Source organism: Oryza brachyantha, chromosome 7 (genome assembly GCF_000231095.2).
Source record: "Oryza brachyantha chromosome 7, ObraRS2, whole genome shotgun sequence".
Classification (NCBI taxonomy): Eukaryota; Viridiplantae; Streptophyta; class Magnoliopsida; order Poales; family Poaceae; genus Oryza; species Oryza brachyantha.
Genome location: NC_023169.2, coordinates 18,763,574 through 18,786,085, shown reverse-complemented (window position 1 = coordinate 18,786,085; position 22,512 = coordinate 18,763,574). Strand labels below are relative to the sequence as shown.

Sequence of the window (22,512 nt, the reverse complement as noted above, 5' to 3'; positions counted from 1 at the left end):
GGATGGTGGTGTGAATCCGTTGGTATTTAAGGTGGATTAGTTTCTTGTGAGTTAAGTAAATAAGTACAGTAGCACATGCTATGTTCGATGGATCGGGCCAGCTGTGCCGTCACGGCAGACGTAGAAGCTGACGCAACGATTTTTTTTTTCATTTTGTGGACGGGAAAAGATGAGCAATCTCAGCTGCTACATGTACTACTCCCTCTGGGTTTATTTTGCTTGATGTTATTAACTTTTAATATATATCTTATCATTCATTTTAAATGTCAAACGGTATATCTGTAAACGAAAATCAATTAATGAATAAACTTTTAAATACGTATTCTTAGCGATCTAAAGTAATCGATGCTGAAAAAAAACTTCAGTGAAAAAACTCAAAATCAACTTTAATTATAAGATTGAAAATTTAAAATTTAATAAGCATAGTATAAGTGAAATTTGAAAATGGTGAAAGCGTTTGTTCGAAACGTCAGATAGATCTGAGCGGATGTAGTAATTGTTTTGTTGCGCTCGTCTCCTTGATGACGAAATAAATAAAAGATGGCAATTGATGTCCATTGTTTTGCGTGCCACGTGAAATTTATTAATACGAGTGTATGTGTTCTTCCCTGTTGCTTCATACCTTCTTAAGGTTAAGGTGGTGTTTAGTTGGTGAAATGAAAATTTTTGCGTATCATATTAGATATTTGATCGGATGTCGGAAGGGGTTTTTGGACAAAAATGAAAGAATGAATTTTACGGCTAGCATGGAAACTGTGAGACAAATCTTTTGAGCCTAATTAATCCGTCATTAGCGCATGTGGGTTAGTGTAACGCTTATGACGAATCATGTACTAATTAGGCTCAAAAGATTCGTCTCATGATTTCTCATATAACTGTGTAATTAGTTTTTCAATTTATTTATGTTTAATAATCTATTTAGATGTCTAAAAATTTGATGTGATGTTTTTGGGTGAAAATTTTTGGGAACTAAACGGGGCCTAAGAACGTGAGGAGTATACATGTGCAAAGTAGAGCCAAAACAAATAGCCTGTCAAACACCGAAAAATATCTAAAAGCACTGTTATTACAATCCATCGCGAATCATGGTCACTACGATGATTGACCAGTGGCTAATGGATGATCAACATGTACGTTCCTCGTAATCTCGAGGATAAGAACGTTGACCTTGACTAATATAGAAAAAAACAAACTCCATTGCTGCAGACATGACAGTGTGACGCTGCTGGTGGGCCCAGTGCGCTGAATCGGGCCTCTCTTCCCAACCAGACTGGGCCGACCATTTTGGTAGCCCGCGGCGGCCCAATACTGTGTCATTCCGCCTTGCACAGCAGCCCAGGGTCTCATGCCGTAGTGGGCCGTATTTACGGTCTGTAACTCGGTGTACTGGCCCAGTAAAATGATGTCTATAAACCTTGGCTAGTAAAACGAGAGGTTTTTACCTGTGTGTCATTAAAAAAGATGGTGCCGCCTCTGTACCACTAAAAAATTCGAGCCTCCCTCTATGTCATCGTTGAACTTTATCACGTCCTCTATGTCATTCCGTCCATGTTCTGTGCCATCGTTGAACTTTATCACGTCTTCCATGTCATTCCGTTCATGTTCTGACAGGGTTTAACCATTTAGCAGCTCTGATATGTGGGTCCGAGCTAAAAAAAATCCATTTTGCCCTCCTTTGACCGATGCTTACCGTGTCTCTCTCTCCTCACTTGATTCCCGGCGGCGGCAGCGAATCCCTAGCGGCGGCGGACAAGTTCGCGGACAGGTTCTTCGTGGAACGGTTCCCGGCGAGCCAGTTCGTGAACGACTTCCACACCGTGAAGTTGCCGTTGCTGCCGCCGTGGAGGGTGAACCTCCTGCGCGAGTGTTCTTCCGGATGCTGTACGTGGCGAACACGACGGTGGTGCCGCTCGCCTTCCCCTACTTCAACGAGGTGCCGGCACTGCTCGGCGCACTCAACTCCTAGCTGCTTGCCATCTACTTCCCCATGGAGATGTACTTCATCCAGAGGCAGGCCCCCAGGTGGATCGCCCCTGCAGGAGTTCCGCGTTGTCTGCCTCCTCATCAGCGCGTTCGCGCTCGTCGGCTCCATCTAGGGCCTCGTCAGCTAGAAGCTCGGCTGAAGCTTAATCTAGCTTGGCCTCAGCTTCGGATATATCGCTTTCTTTGTTTAACCGTAATGGAGGGACAACTGCACTGGTACCGATGCATGCGTGTTATAGAAATCGGAGAGCAATGTATATGATTGATGAACGATGAATAGCTCGGGGGTGTGGCAATGAGCACGCGCAAGCCATGCCTGCATCGCTTCGTTCCATGTTGGCATCCTGGCAGTGAGCGCGCGCAAACTATATATCTGCGTGGTCAATTACTGAAATGGTGGGAAAAGAACATGATTCGGGGTGCTTCTTGGAACTGGCAGCCGCTGCCCTTTGTGTTCTTGTGGAGCACATAGAAATATGCATCTCCCCTGGCTGTAAAGATACTACAGGCCTGTGTACTTCCTCCTCCGAATGGCGTAGAAGAAAACAAATTATTAAAATTGCATTTCAACCCTAAGGCAACTAAGTCATTTCTACCCACCGTTAGCACCAAAAACAGACGGAATAGCATGGAGGGCGCGATAAAGTTCGACGATGACATAGAGAAAGGCCTGGACTTTTTAGTGGCACAGAGGCCGGCACTATCTTTTTTAATGACATACAGGTAAAAACCTCAGTAAAATGATGATCACACTTTAGATAAGCCTACTTAACATTTTTTTTGCTACTAACATATAAGATAAAAACGTGGCTAAATATAACTGTGGCATCAACCAAGTAACTAGCTATTTGTTTAGCAACTAACTTTGCTACACCTAGTCTTAGACAAGCCATGGTATTGGTAGATTGTATTTTGTTCCTCGCACAACTTTAACTTGGTAACTCTTAGGGCTTGTTTAGTTGTCAAAAATTTTTTCTAAAAACATCATATCGAATTTTTGGACACCTAAATAAAGCATTAAATATACATAAACATTAAAACTAATTACACAGCTACGGGGAAAATCGTGAGACGAATCTTTTGAGCCTTATTAGGACATGATTAGCCATAAGTGCTACAATAACCAACATGTACTAATGACGGATTAATTAGACTCAAAAGATTCGTCTCGCGGTTTCCCGACGGAATCTGAAATTTGTTTTTCCATTCGTGTCCGAAAACCCCTTCCGACATCCAGTCAAACGTTCGATGTGACCTCTTTAGCAAAAATTTTTGCCAACTAAACAACCCCTTAGTCACATGATCAACATTTCATTCACATTTTTTTTCTAATTTTGTCAATGGTTAGTTTGTTATATTGTTTGCCATAAAAGTGAGCTAAGAACGTGTGATAATATTCGCTCTGGACCAAACATTGCCATAAAAGTGTGCCACGTTTAAGGTTTGGCTCGAAATATTCTTTTTCTTCTTCCTCTTCTTCTTTTGGACGAATAATCTTCTAATTCTTTTCAAGTGCGTTTATTTGAAATTTCTACGTTTCAAAAAGGTCACAGGCGAATATGCTATTTCAAGCGATGGAAAAACACAAGACACCAAATTTTAATGGTTGACGTGCTACTTCGATGCACAGTCAAGAACATCCACATCACTATTCGCTAGTAATACATCAGTAAGCGTACGTACGTAAAATGTACATAAACACCACACAACTAGATATGCGAATACAGGCCACAAAAAGACGAATCTCAGGCCCAGCAAATCTGACGCACAACCGCAGGGATAAGATCGTAGCCGCAACAAAGTACTTAAGCTTAGCAGAGATTAACACCAAACCTACTGTTCTTGCTGCGATTCATCGTCTTCTCTTACTTCAGAGCTTCAGAAACCTTCAGAGTAGTGCAAGACGTTGAATTTCAGATGCAAAATTCGATTTGAATTTATCGAACTTGACTCGAAATTTCATTGCAAGATTATAGCTTTTTTTTTGTTAAGGAAAGTAATGAGGAGACTTACTGAAGTAATCAGGCGCCAAAGACGGTGATCCCCTGCATCATGCACTTGAACTCGCCGAAGTCGACGCGGCCGTCGCTGTCGCGGTCGACGTTGCAGATCATCTCCCGCACGGTGGCCAGGCTGCCGGCCTCGGGCATGCCGAGTTTCTTGAGCACCTCCTGCAGCTCGGCGGCGGAGATGAAGCCGTCGCCGTCCACGTCGAACACCTTGAACGCCTCCTTCATCTCCTCCTCGTCGCCGCCGCCGCCGACGCCGTCGTCGGGGAGGTCCAGCGAGCCGAACAGCGCGTCGCCGAGGGCGCGGTGGAGGGCCTCGAAGTTCTCGAACTGGAGCCCCGCCGCGCCCTCGGGGACGTAGGCGCCGACGGTGGCGGCCAGGCCGGCGCGGTCGGCCTCGAGGCCGAGCGCGTCCAGCGCCTGCGCCAGCTCGTCCACCGTGATGTGGCCGTCGCCGTTGCGGTCGAACAGGTCGAACACCCGGCGGAGGCGCACCGCGTTGAGGCTGCCGTTGCGGAGGCGGAACGACGGCGACGGCGCCTTGGCCAGCGACGGCTTCACCGCCACCGCCGCGACGCTCTGGCCCTGCTGGTCGCCGTCCATTTCTTGGCCAGCTCTTTTTCTCGTCGGAGGAAGGATGCGCGTCGAGTGCGCGGCGAGCGCGAGGCCCTCGTCGTTTATAGCGGCAGAGCGCGACGCGTGCGGCCGGGGAACGCGGAGGCGCAGCGGTTTATTTTAGCGACCTGGCAGTTTCCTTTTTTTTTTTTGCATTTTTTTCCTCTCTATCTATCTATACCGCCATTTCCATGGAGACGATGGACCAAACAAGTTAGGTTTAACAAGTTTGGCGCCATTTAATCTGCGAGATTCCATCAACTTTAATCGCCTTGTGTTCTTTGCAGCAAGAACAATCTCGCTCGTTCAGAGCGCCCCCTTTCTGCTGCTATACATGTGCATTTCAATTTGTTTTCATGGCTGGATGGATCTCCGATTCGCCCAATTCTAGCGACCATCTACCAACCAACAACCTATGCGTTCACCACTTGATTTGAAACCGCCAAGAATCACTGTTCTCAGTCAATACGTCCCCCTTCCACTAGGATTTGTTTATCAATCCACCTTCTGCAGATAATAAACCAGTACTACCTACGTTTTTTTTTTCCTTTTGACATAGATAACTTTTAAATCCAACTTAGACCATTTGCTTTATTTTTTTAAAAAAAATATACAGAGTTGTTTATTATTTTATTATAATTTGTTTAATCATTAAATATACTTAAAGTATGACATGCAATTTTGCGTATTTGTATAAAAATATTTAATAACATTAATAGTCAAACACGGATTCAAACGTCAACGTTAGACTAAAAAACAGCAGGACGGAGTGGTATACATTATCTACTAATAGCAATTAGTACATTATGTCTCGTACTTCTATTACCACATTTTTTCTTTTCGCATAAGCCAAAATTTAAAATTTCACACTTAAATATATAAGTAGATTATAAAGTTTTTTATTGTTATTTATTTTGCATTCTTAGCGTTTAGATCGTTAAAAATATTTTATTCACGTATTACTTTCTATTTATAAATATACCGACTGACTTTTTTTTCTTTTAAAACCAAACAGTTAGGCCTCAAGTTTGGATATACTCCTCCTAAACAACTTTAGGCAGTCCGGAAGCTAAAAATGCGCAGAGCAGAGGCACCGGCGCGAGTGACAGAGCAAGGCAACTTCCATGCATTTCCTTGCTTGTAACCGAGAAATGGCACCACATGCAAGTGCTCCTGAAATCCTGCAGTAATCGCTGAAGACTGCAGTGACTGAGGAGAAAAAAAAAAAGCTCTGCCTGCCGGGTGACCTGCTTCAGTTGACCTACTTTCTTTCAGAATGCAACCAAGGCAATCTTAAATTTTTTTCCCAAAAATATTACATCGAATCTTTAAACATCTAAATAAAACATTAAACATAGATGAACCAAAAAAACTAATTGTACAGTTACGAAAGAAATGTTGAGACGAATCTTTTGAGCCTAATTAGTCCATGATTAGCCATAAGTGCTACAGTAACCACCATGTGCTAATGAAGGATTAATTAAGCTCAAAAGATTCGTCTCACGGTTTCCAGGCTAGCCGTAAAATTCATTTTTTTATTTATGTCCGAAAACCCCTTCCGACATTCGGTCAAACATTTGACGTGACACTTATTGCAAAAATTTTCTCAATCTAAACACCCCCAAGTCTTCCTTGTTTAAAGCTTTACAGGAGCAAATCGTGGATGCAACCTACATTTTAAACCTACAGCTTTCACACACCATTTGTCATTTTATACTTGCACCATGCTAATGCCAAGTTAATGCACACTAAATGTAGCTCAACCCGTGACAAGCATGGGCCCTCCTAAGAAATCTTAAGTAAGCGAGTTCTTCCCTGTGTTTAGCTGATGTCGCTATCATTTGTGCAATGATATGACCATGCTCTCTTTATCCAGATTCCAGACAATGCACTCGATGTCCAACTAACAATGACCGTCGTGTCAAAACCGTGTCACATGAAATTCGGAGCCACAATGATTACTCCCTTCGTTTTATATTTCAATATGTTATGACTATAACAAGATTAATTTATTAATTAATATATATTTTTATATCAAAAACTGAAAAGTCTTACATGTTAAAACAAGATAGCACCAAGTAACATATAGAAAAGTTTGTTATATATGAAATAAAGGTTACAACACAAACTTAAACTTTTGTCCAATAACGGTGTCAAAATCGTTCCAAAAGTACCCTAAATAAACTAGTGTTATACTAGTGCTAACGCAATGACTAAATAAACTATTTTATGCAACCATGTTTTGCAGCCTGTACCGTTTCATGTCTCCTTGTATTAAATAAATTTATTAAATATTTGTATACATGAAATGAACAAATTGATTGATTGTGCAACTCTTAAATAACATGTATTCAACATCTATATTTTTTGCGAGGTTAAAAATAAATACCATCGTGTCTCCTAGTATTACATAAAAAACTAAATCAACTATTAATTGACCATACAATACATAGCATATATTTATTGTATGAACTACTTTAGGTTCAAAAAATATATCGTTTTTAACAAAGTTACATTATTTGTAATGTTTCTACTGGCTGTATTCTCTTTCATTATTTATGTAGAGTTGAGTATATTTCTAGTTCAATGATTAAAAATATCCCGCAATGACGTACCATATGACAAATTAAGTAATTAACATGTTTCACCTAAAACATGGTGTCAACACAATATTCCTAAAACTCGAAATACTCATTACTATTTTTCGGACATTTATTTGATAAATAGTCATTGTTAGTGATTTGGTCGTCTGAGTGTCCGGTAACAGTGCTTTAGAGCCTTAATCATTCAAATGATGAGTGCAGCTACAAGTTTTGCACCAGCTTATGTTATTGTGCCAATGTTATGATTGAACATTGATTTTAAAGGTGTATATGAAAACTTTATAATTAAAAAGTTTATCTATTTATATTTATATAAAATTATATATATATATAGTGTTTGATTTGTTTGGAATTAAAAATATAATTTGCAATATATGAAAATTTTATAACTGGTAACATAATTTCTATTATTGTTGACATAAAAAATGTGATCTGACGTGTCACACACGAAGGCTTGGGAGTCAATCTTAGACAACTCCAGTGTAGGACCTAAATTCTTAGAATGATGCGCGGGCGTGCCAGTCAGTTTGATCATGCAACTGACAAGATAAACAGTAAAACAAGCCGATCGGCTATTGAGCCGATAGGTAACTAATAATCCAGCCGATCAAATGTTTGTCACGCCCGGAGTTTTATCCCAAGCCTAAATCGTAAAAAGAAATTCGTAAATAACAATTGGCTTAATTAACTCAGGAAAAATCCCTCTAAAAAGAACCTAATTCAATTAAATCGAGGCTCGTAAATCGATTAACTGGATTTAAATTCAAATTGCAGAAGTATAAAATTCGACCAAACAAATTTAATTTAAAATTCGGCAAAAGTGGGGTTTTCCTTTTTCCCTCCTTTTTCCTTTCTTTTTCCCTTCCTTCCCAAATTGGGCCGAAGTCCAATTTTCCTCCCTTCCTTTTCTTTTTTATTTTTATTTTTCTTCTCCTTCCTTCCCGGGCCGGCCCAGCCGAGCCGGCCTTCCGCTCCGTCCCCGCGCACGCGCGCGCCTCCTCCCGGCCGGGCCGCCTCGGCCCAGCTCGCCCGACTCCTCCGGACGCCGCGCCGCCGCGAAGTCCGCCTCGCCTCCCTTGCGCCACTGACAGGCGGGCCCCGCCTGTCAGCGACCAAGCTTCGTCCGCGCCAGCCCGCGCCCGCGCCGCGCCAGCCGACTCCGCCTCCGCCCCTCGCCGCGCCGCCGCTGCAACCACCGCCGCAACCGTCGCCGCCGAGTTCGCCGCGTCGTCAACTCGGTCTCCACCGGCCGCTCCGCCCTAGCCGGCGCTGCCACCCTATAAAATCCCCGCGTCGCCGCCCCGCCGCCACTTTCCCCTCTCCGCCCGAAGCTCCCCTCCGTCGTCGTCAGCCGCCGATTTCCTCCTCGGTCGTCGGACGTCGCCGCCCACCCGCGTCACGACCTCCGCCTCGGCTTCGCCGACCTTCCGCCGGCCTTCGTCGTCACCGGTGGTCGCCGAGCTTCCTCGCCGCCTCCTCGTCCTCTTCGCCGTCGTGCCGACTTCGTCGTCCGCGCGTCGCCGTCCGCGCTCGCGACGTCGCCGCCCCGCTCCGTTCGCCACCGTCCGGCCCTTTCTCCTCGCCGACTTGCCGCCGTCGTCCTCGTCGCCGGTAAGCCGTCACTGTCCTCTCTATCCCTCTCTTTTCCTCTCCGCCCGTGGCTGCCAGAGCCGCCGCCGCCGCATTCTTGCGCGCTTCGGCCATCTCCGTCGCCCGTCCGCCGGCCGCCACCCTCGCCTTGTTGTCGCCGACGCGACCCCGCCACCGTCGAAGCACCGTCGCGCTCGTCGCGGCACTGCCGTCGTCCTCCCCGAGCGGCCACCGCCCTGCTGCCGAGCCATCGCTGCCCCCGCGCCGCCGTCGAGGCCGTCTCTCCTCTCCTCTGTCGCTGCCACTTGGCCGCTCCGCTCGACTCCGCCGCCGCTCAGCCGCCCTCTCCCTCTCCCGTTCCTTCCATCATCGCCTCCGAGCTCACCCCGCGTCGTCGTCGTCGTCGGCCGCTGGTCGCCGCCCGACGTCGTCGCCGACGCCGTCGTTGCTGCGCCGACGCCGCCTCCCCGGCTGAACGCCGCATCTCATCCCCCTCTCCCTCGCGACGTTGTCGCTGAGCTCCTCCGCCCGCCGCGCTGCTGGCTGACTCACCGCCGTGCCGCCCCGATCCCTCTCCCTCTCGGCCGTGTCTCCACGCCGTCGTTCCCCTCTTCATCGCAATCGTCATCTTTGCGTCGCCGTCGCCCCTCCGCTCTGCTCCACCACCTTCATCTCCGCCCTTCGTCACCGTCGTCGCACGGTCGCCAAGCCCCGCTGCCGGCGTCCGTCACCGTCTTTCCCTCCCGCCGCTCGTCGCCGCTCTGAGCCGCGCCACCCCGTCGCGGTCTCCGCCTCCTCCGCGCCGACTCGTCGTCGCCGTTCTCGTCACCACCTTTGCCATCGCCACCTTCTCAGTCGCCACCGCCACCTCCCCTTTCTCCTCGGCCCTCGCCGTCTCCGCCGCTCCCGCCGCCGCTGCTCGCACCGCCGACATTCCCGCTTCCCGGCTGCCGTCGCCGTCTCCGCCGCCGCCGGTTCGCGCCGCTCGTCGCCGGGCGCCGTCCTCCGCCGGTCGCCGTCCACCGCCGCCCGGGCATTGCCGCCCCTCTCCCTCTCCCGGCCGGACCCCGCTCCCCTCCTCTCTGTTCCACGGTCGCCGACCGACGGGTCCCACCCGTCAGCCGCCGCCGCGCCGTCCCTTCCTCTCTCTCCTCCCCGGGCCCGCGTGTCAGCCGCCCACTTCCCCTCTCTCCCACTGACAGGTGGTCCCCACCTGTCAGCCGTCAGCCTCCTCTCTCCTCGCTGACGTCAGCAGCCCCATTAATTGCGCAATAATTGATTTAGGACTTTTCTGTTTAGCTAAAAAACCCAGAAAACTTCTAAAATTCATAAGTAATTCATCTAGTCTCCGTTTAGGTCCAGTCAAGTTTTATTAAATCCAGAAAAATGTCAAGAATCCATTAAAAATAGTTTCTTTCTTTGTTTCAGTAGTTTTTAGCCTGTTTTGTTTGTTTTGCCTTGTTTGTCGTAGGTTTTGACCCCGTCGCAGCGCCGTTCGTTCTCGAAGTCGTCACCGAAGTTCCTCGTGGGTCTAAGCAAGGCAAGTGGCACCCTTCTTTGATCATATTGAACCTATGTTTATAAAATTCCTCGCTTTACATTCAAACATGCATTGTTTTATGCAAATCTATTTACTTTATTTATCTATTGGGCATTTACCCTTATACCCGTTGATCCCCATTTATTATTATTGTCATCCCATGGTTAATTTGACTAGACTTAGGGTTAGGCAATGCTTAGCCATGCTTAGTTCAACTAGCTCACCAATTATCGTTTAATTACTGTTACACTTTGATAGACCTTTAATGGTTGAAATCATTATTAATTTCCCGTTGTGGATTAAATACAACTAAAATATTGCTTATGGTGGGCTGTGGGTGCATGGTTTTGAGAGTCGTGCCCATGGCAATTAAGGACCGGTTCTCAGGAAACCCTGAAGGTCTTACACGTACTAACCACAAGCCAGAATGGGCAACGGTGAGACTCGTAATCTAGCTTGTCCCTATTCGACGTACCCAGGCAAGGGTAGGCGTGATGGAGTATGGACGGGCAATCGTGGTGTAACGAAAGCTTCTCCTGCTTCCGGATCTACCAAGGCACAAGAGGGGACTGCCCGACTTGGTGTAAAGGAGGGGGTGAAACCTGAAGTGTGGTACGATTGTCTAGGGATGGTTAGGTGAAAGGTCTTATCATGGTTTCCGTACTGAGGTATCGTGGTGATACGTTGGGGCATGGTAACATGCTTGGCAGCCATGTCTTGTGGGTAAAGTTGTACACCTCTGCAGAGTAAAACTATTCGAATAGCCGTGCCCGCGGTTATTGGGCGAATTGACAGACTCACTGGGATTAGTTGAACCCCTTTAATAATTTTACAAATCTTGGAATTGGTTTGACCCTGCGCAATGTGGTGTAACGTTGGCAGTGGTTTGGGTCTGTCGCAACGTGGTGTAACGTTGGACAGAAGGTTGACCCTGTCGCTACGTGGTGTAACGTTCGACAGTGGTTTGGGCCTGTTGCAACGTGGTGTAACGTTGGACAGTGGATGATTATTTTAATTGCTTACTTTACTTTTGTTTCAGTCTATTTTATCTACTGTTTTGCTAAATTACTGTAGCTTTGTACAATTTAACCTTAGCCTATCCCTTGATACCCTATTGCATTCATTATTCTCCCCTCTTGGGTGTTACTTGTTGAGTACGGTGGTTTGTACTCAGCCTTGCTTACTTTTTCCCCCACCAGAGCAAGTGACAGAGCCTGTGTCAGAAGAAGGTTGTTCCGAAGGTTGAAGTAAGGTTCAGTCCACCGTCGAGAATGCCTGTGGTGTGGAGCCGTCTTCGCTAGCTGAAGCTGAAGATTAGATGGTCTAGTCTTGTTTTCCTCTTTCCGCTGCATTTCGATAGATAATTGTTTTTATTTGTTTTTAAGTCGTGGAACTGTGTATTAATTTGTCATAGTGTGTACTCGGGCTGATGCCTGGACCGAGATTTAATACATGCTATTGTTCAGAAATTTGGTGTAAATTTCTGGGCGTGACAATGTTGATGCTGCAATGGTTAGCCGATAGGACAAACAATCGGGTGTAAAAAGTTTGGATCGGCTAGAAATTCGCTTCAAATAAACTTGAAATAACTATTAGACCAACATAACCCGTCAAGTCACTTAGTAATCCTAGTTGATTGGATAAGCCCCTATAACCAGATTGAACTAGACGTACAGAGATTGGACTTAACCAAGACAGTATGCAGTCAAGCACGATATGGCTATAGAAAACATGAAGATCGATAAGGCTAATAAATAAACCGACGAATTAATTGGAATAGCAATGAATCATATGTTATGATCGGCTAAAACCAATTTGCATGTAATTCTCATAAGCCGATGCAACATAGAGCACAACCGATCTAACTAAATCAAGCCGGTTGGGATAGAAATAATACAGTAAAACAATTGTCTACTTTATTGATGTAAATATGATAAACATGTAGATCGGCAAAAATCATCGCCTATAGACGGCGGACCAACAACCAAGATCTATAAAATATCTAGCCCAGATTGCTAGGTATAATCATAGAAGATCGGACCCAACCGAGACAGTTCAAGATTAAACCTAGCAATATCAGGATAGATACTAAACAGATCTAGATTGCTATCAAGCCAATAAGCCGATGACTAGTAACTTATTGGCTAGTACTCCGATAAAACAATGAGTAAAATATATCAATCCGATATAAACCATCTGACAAACGCAATCTACTATATCGGACCTAACCGAGACGGTACTAGATTAAATATATCAAATAGCGAATATCAAACCAACATAGATCGCTCAAAGTGGTCGACCAGATCAACTCCGTGGGGCTACTATATCTAGCCCGGTGGCCCGGTGGAACATATGACTTACCCCTCCGTCGGAGATCGAGACTATGCAGCCCCACGTCAGGTGCCAAGTTTCGCCGGAGTTAAAACCTCGGAAGAGGGTGGCGATGCGCCGAAAGTATTTGATCTAATTGATGTGTAGATGAAAAACAATAACCCCGGGTATACATATTTATACCTTCGGTTTGAGGCTAGGCCGTGTTGGACACGACATACAACTCCTAATAGATAAAAAGAAATAACAAACTGCTATATAGATTATATCTCTAACACACAAGTCTCGATTAGACTCTAACAAACTTAGAGATAAAGAAAAAAATCTAAACTAACTCTAATTAACAGAGAAAATTAAATTACACGGACTCTGATTATTCCCGAATCTATCTGTAACATTCGAGGCCTAATCGGACTCTATCTCTTATTCGATCCGGACTCCATCGGCTGAATCCGAGTCGTATTCCACCTGGCCTCCTATCTGATTGCCCTGCTTCCTGTCTGATTCGGTCTTTAATCACAGATTAATCCATAGCAGTGATTTGCTAAAATCTGGTGTTAACAATTATATAAAAAGAATTCAATTGGAAATTGTATAACTATATCTTTGTAGAAACTTCCTTCATAGAAGATGATCCGACCCTTTGGATTAGGGTGGATGATTCTAGATTGTAAGAGTTTGTACGAGGAGTAAAATTAGTTGGTCCACTCTAACACAGAAGAAGATTGTTGTTGACGGTGCAAGCTCAAAGCCGAGTATATTTTTTGCAATACCTAAATGGGCTGAAAGCACTGTTCACAAAAGGCCCAGATTGGACTAATCAAACCCGGACCATGTACAGTTGGGCCTCATTTTCTTGAGCAGTAGCCGCACGCCATGCTCCGGCTCCACGATGAGCCTCAGCACCGGCGAGTGCACGTACCCCGGCGACAGCGCCACCTCGAACCTGCAGAGCACGAGCGAGAGGAGCACCTTGAGCTCGGCCATGGCGAAGCTCTGGCCGAGGCAGGTGCGCGCGCCGGCGCCGAACGGCAGGTACGCGTGCAGCGGCGGCCGGGCGTCCGCGAACCGCCCCGGGTCGAACTCCGCCGCGGCGGCGCCCCACAGCTCGGTGTCCAGGTGAAGCGTCGAGACCGGGACGTAGATGTGGACGCCCTTGGGCACGCGCACGCCGCCGAGGACGAGCTCCCGCAGCGCCTGCCGCGACACCACGGAGCCCGCCGGGTACAGCCGCAGCGTCTCCTGGATCACCATCGTTAGCTGCAGCGGCAACAGTTTGGATCGATTCAGTGATCAGCGCCGGCGAGCTAACTTCATGCATGCGTACACGTGCGGCGATCAGCATGTAACGTACGTTCTTCATCTTCTGCAGCGCCGGGAAGTCCGGCGCCAGGCCGCCGCCGCCGTTGCACGCTTCCTGCACCTCCTCCCTCACCCGGCCCTGCCACTCCGGGTGAAGCGCCAGGAGCATCATGCACCACGCGGCGGTGACCGCCGTGCTCTCGTACCCGGCGAAGTAGATGTTCTTGCAGTTGTCCACAACGAAGTCCTCAGCCGCGGCGCCGCCGCCTCTGGCGCTACGGAGCATCGCAGTGAGCAGGTTGTCACCGTCCTCCCCGCTCTCTCCGACGAGGTCAAGTATCAGAGCGCGCACACGCCTGTTGAGCCGCCACGCCGCCCGGCTGCTGCTCGTCGTGGAGAAGAAGCTGAGCCCGGTCACCTCGGCCAGTAGATGCTGCTTCTTGCTGCAGGACACCGCCCTCTGCAGCTGCCTGATCATGTCGAAGATCTGCTTGCCCCTGACGTAGCTGCTGCCGAAGCACGTCCTGGAGATCACATCGGCAGAATAGGCCCTGATGTCATCGTCGATCATGAAATCCAACGCACTCGCGTCACCTCCGTCAGCTCTGTCCTGCCATGACTTGACTAGGACCTGTGCCGAACGCACCATCAGATCCACCATGCCCTACGCATTGCATCATCTCATCACGCATGCGCAGGATCATATCATCAGATTAAGATGAAATTAGAGAATTTTTAACTAGTGTACATACCTTGACCTTGTCGGGGAAGAACTCGGGAGCAATGAGGCGGCGCTGGTGAGCCCAGGCGTCGCCGTTGGACTTGAGGATGCCGTTGCCGAAGAGAGGCTGGTGCGTCGCCTTCATGTAGGAGCTCTTGCCGAGGTCCAGCGACACGCACAGGCTCAGCTCCCGGACCAACTCCGGCCGGCTCACGTGCAGGAACACCATCTTCCCTACTGAATACGTGAATACAGGGCCTACGGCACCAAAACAACGCACACCAATTTCTCACAAACACGACTTATCTAAAAACGAAAAATAATTTAAAATTTAGGGGTTGTCTATTCAGTAGTCGACTGATATTTTTTAAACTGTCAGTCGATTTATTTGTGTGTAAGATTTGTGTCGCACTAATCTTGGCGCTCTTGGCACTCTTATCAGACACCCGGCAAGATCGACTGACACATAGAGGAATAGACAGTGGACTGACAAATAGTAAAAATGTAAAATTTAACCATAACATAAATATAAGCAGAAACGAAAAGATTGGGTAAAAGTTAAGAGTAGTTTCCAATCTGTTCACATGATGCTGATTATGTTCATGCAAACTGAAACTGACGGCAATATTTTTCTTTCGTATGTTCGTTTTTCCAGTCGTTTAATTTCGCTTTGCACATGCGGCTGAGCCATCTACCTGCAACCAATAATACGTGGAAATCAAGGATTTTCGCAGACGGATTTCATAGCCACCCGGAAAAGTAAAGGAAAAATCGGTTTTCTTAAACGGTCATAACCGCCTCTGAAGTCTGAAGATCCATGATCTAAACGTCCATTACCAGGACGGGTTTTCAGAAGATGACAAAACAGAGCGCAGTTGCATTATGGGTCACTGCCACACTTTGCAGCTCCATTGACGCTAGCAGATCAGGGAGGACAGATCACGTCGGTCCAAATCAAAAGCCATATATTCACTCTGGAATCAATGATCGTGTTTATACGCACGCGAAACGTACACTGATCGATTCGATCGCATGCAGCCGTCTAAGGGCAACAGCAATGTATATTGTCTAATAGCAAATCCAGCAGCTTATGCATCCATCACGTGTATTTAGAAATAAATAATATGAAGAGAAAAACAGTCTTCAACATATCATGTATCCTATCATGTAAAAATAGACGACCACCCAAATTGAAGAGAGGTCTCTCCTTCATGCATATTTCAATATCCAATCACAAAAGGAGAGAACAATATCATCATAAGAATAGATGATTGCAAAATATTAATAAAATAAATATGGATGATGCATTGTCTCTTGTAGTGCAAGATAATATGGATGGAAAATCTTTTTTTGGATGGTCATCCAAATGACCATATAGATGATCATATATGCGTGAGTTGCTGAGTTTACTCTAAGTACTCCATCCATGTCATTCATTTTTTTAATAGGTGCATGACACTGTTGATTATCAAAAATTTATATAAATATGCAAAATACAAGTTCTAATTAAAATGTATCTATCAATCAAAAAAAATAAATGATAATTATGTAAAATTTTTAAGTAAGGCAAATTGTCACATGTGTGATAAAAATCAACTTCATCATATATTAAAATACCGATGGAGTAGTAAGCACGGATCCATTAGACATAGGGAAGGTGGGGTCACCTTTTAAAGAAAGAGAAAAATATTTGGAGTGCAGTGAGCAAAGAGCATGAAGAGACGAGAGATTTTAATATCTGTTCAGCTCTTGTTACGGGGCATTTAATTTTTTGTCACTCTTAGAAATGATATCTAACATATTTATCACTTGCTGTCTATGACATGTGGGTCCTCATGTGTCTATAACATGTGGGCCCAGTGATAAATATGTTTGTACCATTTCTAAGAGTGGTAAAAAGTTAATTATTCTCTTGTTACGTGGCAGTAGTGTTATTGTTGATAATACTACTACCCACCTCGTTAGTTGACTTTACAGTGATGGACCAGTTAATACTCTATTTATGTGTCTAAAGATTTGATGTGATGTTTTTGGTTGAAAATTTTTGAAACTAAACCGGGTCTAAGACCCTTTGCCTCTTGCTTTTTCACATACTGTGGTTGCTCTATTTTGCTTTCAAAACGTGGCATGTTTTGCATGAACAGACCGGGCCTGGTCGGTCTGATATATCATCGCGCATGGATATATGTTTTGCTAAATCATGAACATCGCTATCAATCGGCGATCGATGGTAAATTCTCGATCGATCACGTCGTGCAATAAGCTATTTCGACACATGTACAGTGGCTCCATCTGTGTGTGCAACTGCAACAGTGCAACGCTGGCTAGATAGCCATGCATTATTATTCACTGGATTCTTCCTGAAAAGGACACAACTTGGTAGTGACAACTTGTGTTAGTGTACACCAGACAAGTTAATAATTAGTGTACACCATGTTGATCTGGTGGCAAAATCTATATATATGGCTAACTATCTCGTCGATGAAATTAACTTGGTGCAATTACTATGCAAGCTTTTGTTGTTCAATGAACCGATACATATACACTTTTATCTTTTCATTGGTGCTTATGGCTATAAATTAAAATTTATTTTTTTAATCTTAAATTTAGAGTTAATTTTAGGAGGTTTTTTTATCTAAGTTTATTTTTCGGCCACGGCTTTTAGAACACTAGTAATACTATCAAAGTTTTATTAATAGATTATCATGTTTGGTTCACCCCATATTCATAAACTTTTTTATAAGTGTACTTTATAGAAAGAACCAATCTTTACCGTCTTTTAAAACAGATACACGGATAACATATACAAGGAAATATTCGCGCTTTAAAGGATGGGCAGTAATTAAACCCATTCATTACAGCCGTTGATTTCTCCTTTACGACCGGTCATATTGTTCTTCCAGAGACATGACCGATCGAACTAAAGCAGCTAGAACGGCCAGCCATTCGACCAATTCAATTATATTTGTCCTTCTCTTTCAATCAAATTCGTCAAGCATGCAACCAATTATCAAACAGCACCCAAGTAGCTAATTAACGTGAAATGATCATGTATTCATGTCGATCGATGTGTGCAGCACAGCACGTATATATACGTACGTACCGTGTTGTTTTCTCCACTTCTCGTAGAAGGGGAAGACGGCCTGGCGGTAGTCGTGCACGATGGCGGCGGCGCCGTCGCACCGTCGTTCTCCGGTAGCCTTAGTGGCGGCGGCGGAGGCGGAGCTCATGTCGGCGAGGTTGCCGTAAGGGAAGGAGGGGCGTGGCCCGCCGATCCCTTGGCCTCTCAGGCGGGCGCGGAGCCTCTCCGGCACCACCCAGAGGACGTAGTAGAGGTACAGCCCCAGGCTGCACGCCGCCACCGCGAAGCAGCACGAGCTCGCCGCCGCCATGGCCGCCGCCACCATCGTCTCGATCGATCGATCGGTGACGTTGATGCGCAAGATGGCCGGAGAGGGAGACAGAGAGATGACTAGTGGAGAATGAAACTGCGTGCAGGCGAACCGGGCGGTGGTATGGATCGAAGCACGTAAAAGCGAGAGCTAGAGTCCAAATAGCAACTTTGGGAGGCTGGGAGTTAAAAGTGCGGCGAGTCCGGCCGTTTTCGCCGTAATGACAGACAAATATCACGGGCAGGTAGGGTTGTAAATTAAGTAATCATTCAGTTTTATAAGTAAGATTTCCTATTTTTATTTAGATTTATCCATTAATCCACACCTTAAAAATAAACTAAGCTACCAAAAAATTTAGTGCAAAATTTTAATCAATTAAGGCTTATTATATCTTAAGCTACTAATTTTTTACGCTGAAAAATATGGTAACTCGAGATACTTTTTTGAGTAGAGTAAAAAAGCTTATACACATATATATACACACCATATATGTATTTACATTAATTATTAGAGTTTTTTTACCATCCTTAAAAAGTAACTTAAGGAAGTTTAGTAGGTACGTTGTACTGAGGTATTAAAATTTTATACTAAAACTCTTTTATGTGAGTATATATGACATTTTTTTAGCTTACGATTATGCGAAACAACTAATGACGAGTTTCTCAAAATCTATATAAACTGATTATTTCAATTCTTGACTTCTAATTTATTTTCTAAATTTGATGACTTTAAATTCTCGAAATATTAGTGTTCTTATAAGAAATTCTCACTTATGAGGATCTTGTGACAAACAACATGCCCACATAGAGACTATGTGTTCTTCACTGCTGATTGCGAGGTTGGGAAGGGTATAAATGAGCAATTTTAGTCCTTAAGTAGGTATTAAGAGATATTAAAATTTTAGTGTAAAATTTGGTATCTCATGATACCTAAGATATCAAGAAATATCAAATTTTACAGAGAAAAAAATGGTTCCAGAACTGTAAAATTGCTCAGTATAAATAGCCCAGTTTTTACACTGATTTTTTTTTCTGAACAGTGCGATACTGATCAGCCGATTTACTAAACAGTGCCACCAAATGGTGTTCGCGTTGTAGTGAAGCTACATGTGCTAAGAGTATGTTAGTTAGACCGTCTAATCAGAAGATTTATCGATATACGAATTCTTCTCCGAATCAGGCGAAATATTGGACCGCATCTGAAAAAACACGCTTCTTTCTGCATACATTCTGCACGCGTACACCGCACCAGGGGCAATTGCGGTAACCACAGCAAACTGTGAAAAAAAAATAGATATTACCATTACCAATTTAACATTATATCCGCATGATTACGGGTAACAGCGGAAATAGGCTCCTATCTTTTCGCTTACTTTTTTTAAAAGATATTTTTAATATGTTGAAATATTTTATAGTGTAAAAACATAATATCTCTCTAGTAGTTATATCTTAGTGCCATAAAATATCTATTTTCACCATAATTTATTTTTAAATCTACAAAGTTTTATCCATACATTATTTTTTTATCAAAGAGAGAACCAAACGACGCGAGCCCAGTTACATGGTGTAGAGACCTGCTACTCGGAACTTTTCTTTTAGAATTAAAAAGAAAAAGGCTGCATACTCAAGTTAACACCGTATTGGTACTTGAGATAAGCAACGAAGCGCATGATGAGTGATGGTCATGGGACAAAGTACATGGGGTTGGGTACTTTGAAGACACGGTCGCCGAGGAAGTCGCCCTGCAGATCGCTCCACTGGTCGCCGACGTTGCCGCGGATCCGGTACCCTTCCTCCTCCACCAGCTGCCTTCTCATCGCCGACTTGAACACCACCGAACTCACTCCCCGGTACTCTGCCCTTCTGCAATGCCGTATACAGATATCATATCACCACTTCTTTTTTTCCACCCAATTTATACTCTCTCTGTTTCTTATTTATACAATAATATAAATAAGGCTCTTTACTCAAATCTACGGAAATAATATAACAATACTCCTAATACCAATAAAATATAACAATAATTGATTAAATTAAATTATTTGGTGGTGAAGATGTTGGTATGTTTCAGTACAAATTTAGTTAAACTTTAAAAATTCCAACTTAAATAACAAAATTAAAACAGCTCGCGTCCTAAAACAGGGGTAATAACTTATACTGCTAAGAAAAATAGTGAGCCACAATCTCCCGTAAGTAACCAAAGGCCTACAAAGTAAATCGATTTTCACATATGGCTACCCTAAAGAGACCTACTCTGCAAACGATTTTTTGGCAACAGAATGCAAATAAATTAGGCCATTTCCCGTGCCTATGGTTGCTTATATACCAACAAAACGGATCCCTCTGCATTCTATATATCATAGAAATAGCTAGACTAATCACCAGACTGTCGGTCCATCAAATAAAACAATCCCGTTATAGCCGAGTCTTACAGCATAATCCTTCTAAATTTAAATTTAAATTTTTAACGTTAAATTTGGAGTTAGTTTTAGAGTTTTTTTCTCACTTAAGTATATTTTGCGGTCTTGATTTTTAAAGCGCTAAGAACACATATATAGAAAAGCTTGTTCATAAATTGTTTGCAAATATAACGCTTGACATTTTTTCTTGAAAATGCCAAAAAAAACACCCCCTTATTTTCTGCATCGTGTAAAAGTAAATAGCTGGTGTTGTTTTTTTAGTGTAAAACGTGTATAGTCTGTTACGACTAGATTGTCGGTATATGAAAAAGCTTAAAGCATCGAAACTGTCTAGATAGATTGCAGTCCACAAAAAAAATTCGCTGTACTTCTAAAAATATCCTTTACATGCACTCTGCTTTCGAAAGCTAATTAGCAATCTATAGATAGGCTTCTGGCCAGTTGTCTGAAGATAAGAATATGCTAATTATATCCAGCCCCTGTTTTTGTATTCCATCATGATCTTGCACGAATGTCTAGTGGCCCATGAGGATATGGGAGGAAGAAGAAACCAAAAACTAGCACGATCGGTACAGTACAGTACAGTAGGAAGTGAAGTAAGGAAAAAAGATTATCGGTACACAGTCTATCTACAGTCAGTAGTTTGTATTCTTTTCCAACTATATAAAAATAAAAAAATGTTTTCGAATATTTTATGATAACTATTTAATGGTATAAATGATAAATACTGAAATTTATATAATATTTTTTTTAAAAAAATACATCATAGTTTTAAAACGGCACCTGGGCCTTGATTTTTATTTTATTTTAGGCCCACTCGTAATTACAGATATATTGGGCCGTTCCAGTACTCTTTCAGGACCATGCATCTTTTAATTTAGGCCCATTGCTTTACTTAGTTAGGCCCAGTTTTCAGTTGTCAGAGATGGTTTTATTGTCGTCTCGTACCTCATGATGAGTCGGTCGTAGCCTGCGAAGCCGGCGGCGACGAGGTTGGTGGCGGTGCTGGAGCCGAGAGTCTGCTCGTCTCGGCCGGAGAGGATAAAGACTCTGAAGCCTCTGCCCTTGAGCGTCTGGAACAGCTGCGCCATGCCAGGCACCCCCGGGCAGATCGCCTTGCTCGCCCAGTTCTTGAACGCCACCGGATCATACGCCCTGATCCATCCATTATTCAATCATACACATGTTGATTTATATGATCTAGGTAGCAATAATCGTGTAGAGGTAGATATAGATGCACGTATTACGTACCCGAACTGCTTTGCTTGGTAGTAGAACAGGTTGGAGAGGGACGTGTCGTCGACGTCGAACACCCACGCGTCAAGGCCGTCGTCCCCGGCGGGCACCTGGGAGGCGTAGGCGGCGATCTGGTCGGTGACGCCGGCCACGTCGCGGGTGTACTGCCCCCACGCCATGTAGCGCCAGACATAGCCGACGCACGGCGGCGGCACGGTGCGCCAGTTCTTGGCGTTGTTGGCCTCCACCATGACCCGCCAGCTGAGGCAGTAGGGGTCGTCGCCGGCCGGCGGCCAGAACCACGGCGCGCCCTCCGCCGCGACCGCCATGCTCGCCGCCGCCGCGACGAGCAGCACGGCGAGAGTGGCAGCCATGTCGTCGTTGCTCGCAGATAGCTAGACGGCGAGATGCATGGATGGATCGAGATCGAGCTGAGAGGATCATATCGATGCATGGATTTTATGGGCGACGCGAACGCACGTACGCTCCCGCGCTTTAATCCCGTGCTGCCTTTTCGGCGGACAATGCCCTGTGCAAAAAAAAAAAAAAAAGCGACGAATTGGCGCTAAGATATCGGCCAAATGAATCTAGCCTCGTTTTCTTTTGGATTAGGTCCAGTACTACTGACTGTGAGTGATTAATATTAGCGTTTTGCGCTACATGATAAACGTGGACTAAAACTCAATCAAGGCACCAACCCCGGTAATATGTTTGTCTCTTCCTCAAGGATATTAATCTGTAGTTACATCATTCATCAACCAGTTTATCCCG

At 44.7% G+C, this 22,512-nt stretch overlaps 3 protein-coding genes across 3 annotated transcripts; all 3 read right to left on the bottom strand.

The window, feature by feature from the left end:
- Nucleotides 1-3,449: 3,449 nt before the first annotated feature.
- Nucleotides 3,450-4,930, bottom strand: LOC102709582 (probable calcium-binding protein CML24). Its single transcript, XM_040526090.1, has 2 exons — nt 3,997-4,930; nt 3,450-3,869 (listed from the first exon to the last, which is right to left on the bottom strand). The coding sequence occupies exon 1, from the start codon at nt 4,593-4,595 to the stop codon at nt 4,005-4,007; it is 591 nt and encodes a 196-aa protein (XP_040382024.1). The 5' UTR covers nt 4,596-4,930; the 3' UTR covers nt 3,450-3,869; nt 3,997-4,004.
- Nucleotides 4,931-13,357: 8,427 nt separating this feature from the next.
- LOC102715773 (cytochrome P450 714B1-like) lies at nt 13,358-19,755 on the bottom strand. Its single transcript, XM_006658076.3, has 6 exons — nt 19,710-19,755; nt 19,313-19,362; nt 17,798-18,236; nt 14,726-14,952; nt 14,026-14,637; nt 13,358-13,931 (listed from the first exon to the last, which is right to left on the bottom strand). Exons 1-6 carry the CDS (start codon nt 19,753-19,755, stop codon nt 13,488-13,490), a joined length of 1,818 nt encoding a protein of 605 aa, XP_006658139.3. The 3' UTR covers nt 13,358-13,487.
- On the bottom strand, nt 19,545-22,188 carry LOC102715495 (acid phosphatase 1-like). Its single transcript, XM_006658075.3, has 3 exons — nt 21,757-22,188; nt 21,454-21,660; nt 19,545-19,948 (listed from the first exon to the last, which is right to left on the bottom strand). Exons 1-3 carry the CDS (start codon nt 22,113-22,115, stop codon nt 19,768-19,770), a joined length of 747 nt encoding a protein of 248 aa, XP_006658138.2. The 5' UTR covers nt 22,116-22,188; the 3' UTR covers nt 19,545-19,767.
- Between the last annotated feature and the right edge of the window lie 324 nt (nt 22,189-22,512).

Excerpts from the sequence above, each read along its gene's own strand:
- LOC102709582 (XM_040526090.1), bottom strand. The coding sequence starts at position 4,595 with ATGGACGGCGACCAGCAGGGCCAGAGCGTCGCGGCGGTGGCGGTGAAG.
- LOC102715773 (XM_006658076.3), bottom strand. The coding sequence starts at position 19,755 with ATGCGCTTCGTTGCTTATCTCAAGTACCAATACGGTGTTAACTTGA. Across the intron at positions 18,237-19,312 it reads GCGGTGTACGCGTGCAGAAT|CTCTCGCTTTTACGTGCTTC; the intron begins GTATGCAGAAAG and ends TTTGGACTCTAG. Across the intron at positions 13,932-14,025 it reads CGCTGCAGAAGATGAAGAAC|CTAACGATGGTGATCCAGGA; the intron begins GTACGTTACATG and ends TTGCCGCTGCAG.
- LOC102715495 (XM_006658075.3), bottom strand. The coding sequence starts at position 22,115 with ATGGCTGCCACTCTCGCCGTGCTGCTCGTCGCGGCGGCGGCGAGCATG. Across the intron at positions 21,661-21,756 it reads TACCAAGCAAAGCAGTTCGG|GGCGTATGATCCGGTGGCGT; the intron begins GTACGTAATACG and ends TGGATGGATCAG. Across the intron at positions 19,949-21,453 it reads TACGACCGACTCATCATGAG|AAGGGCAGAGTACCGGGGAG; the intron begins GTACGAGACGAC and ends ACGGCATTGCAG.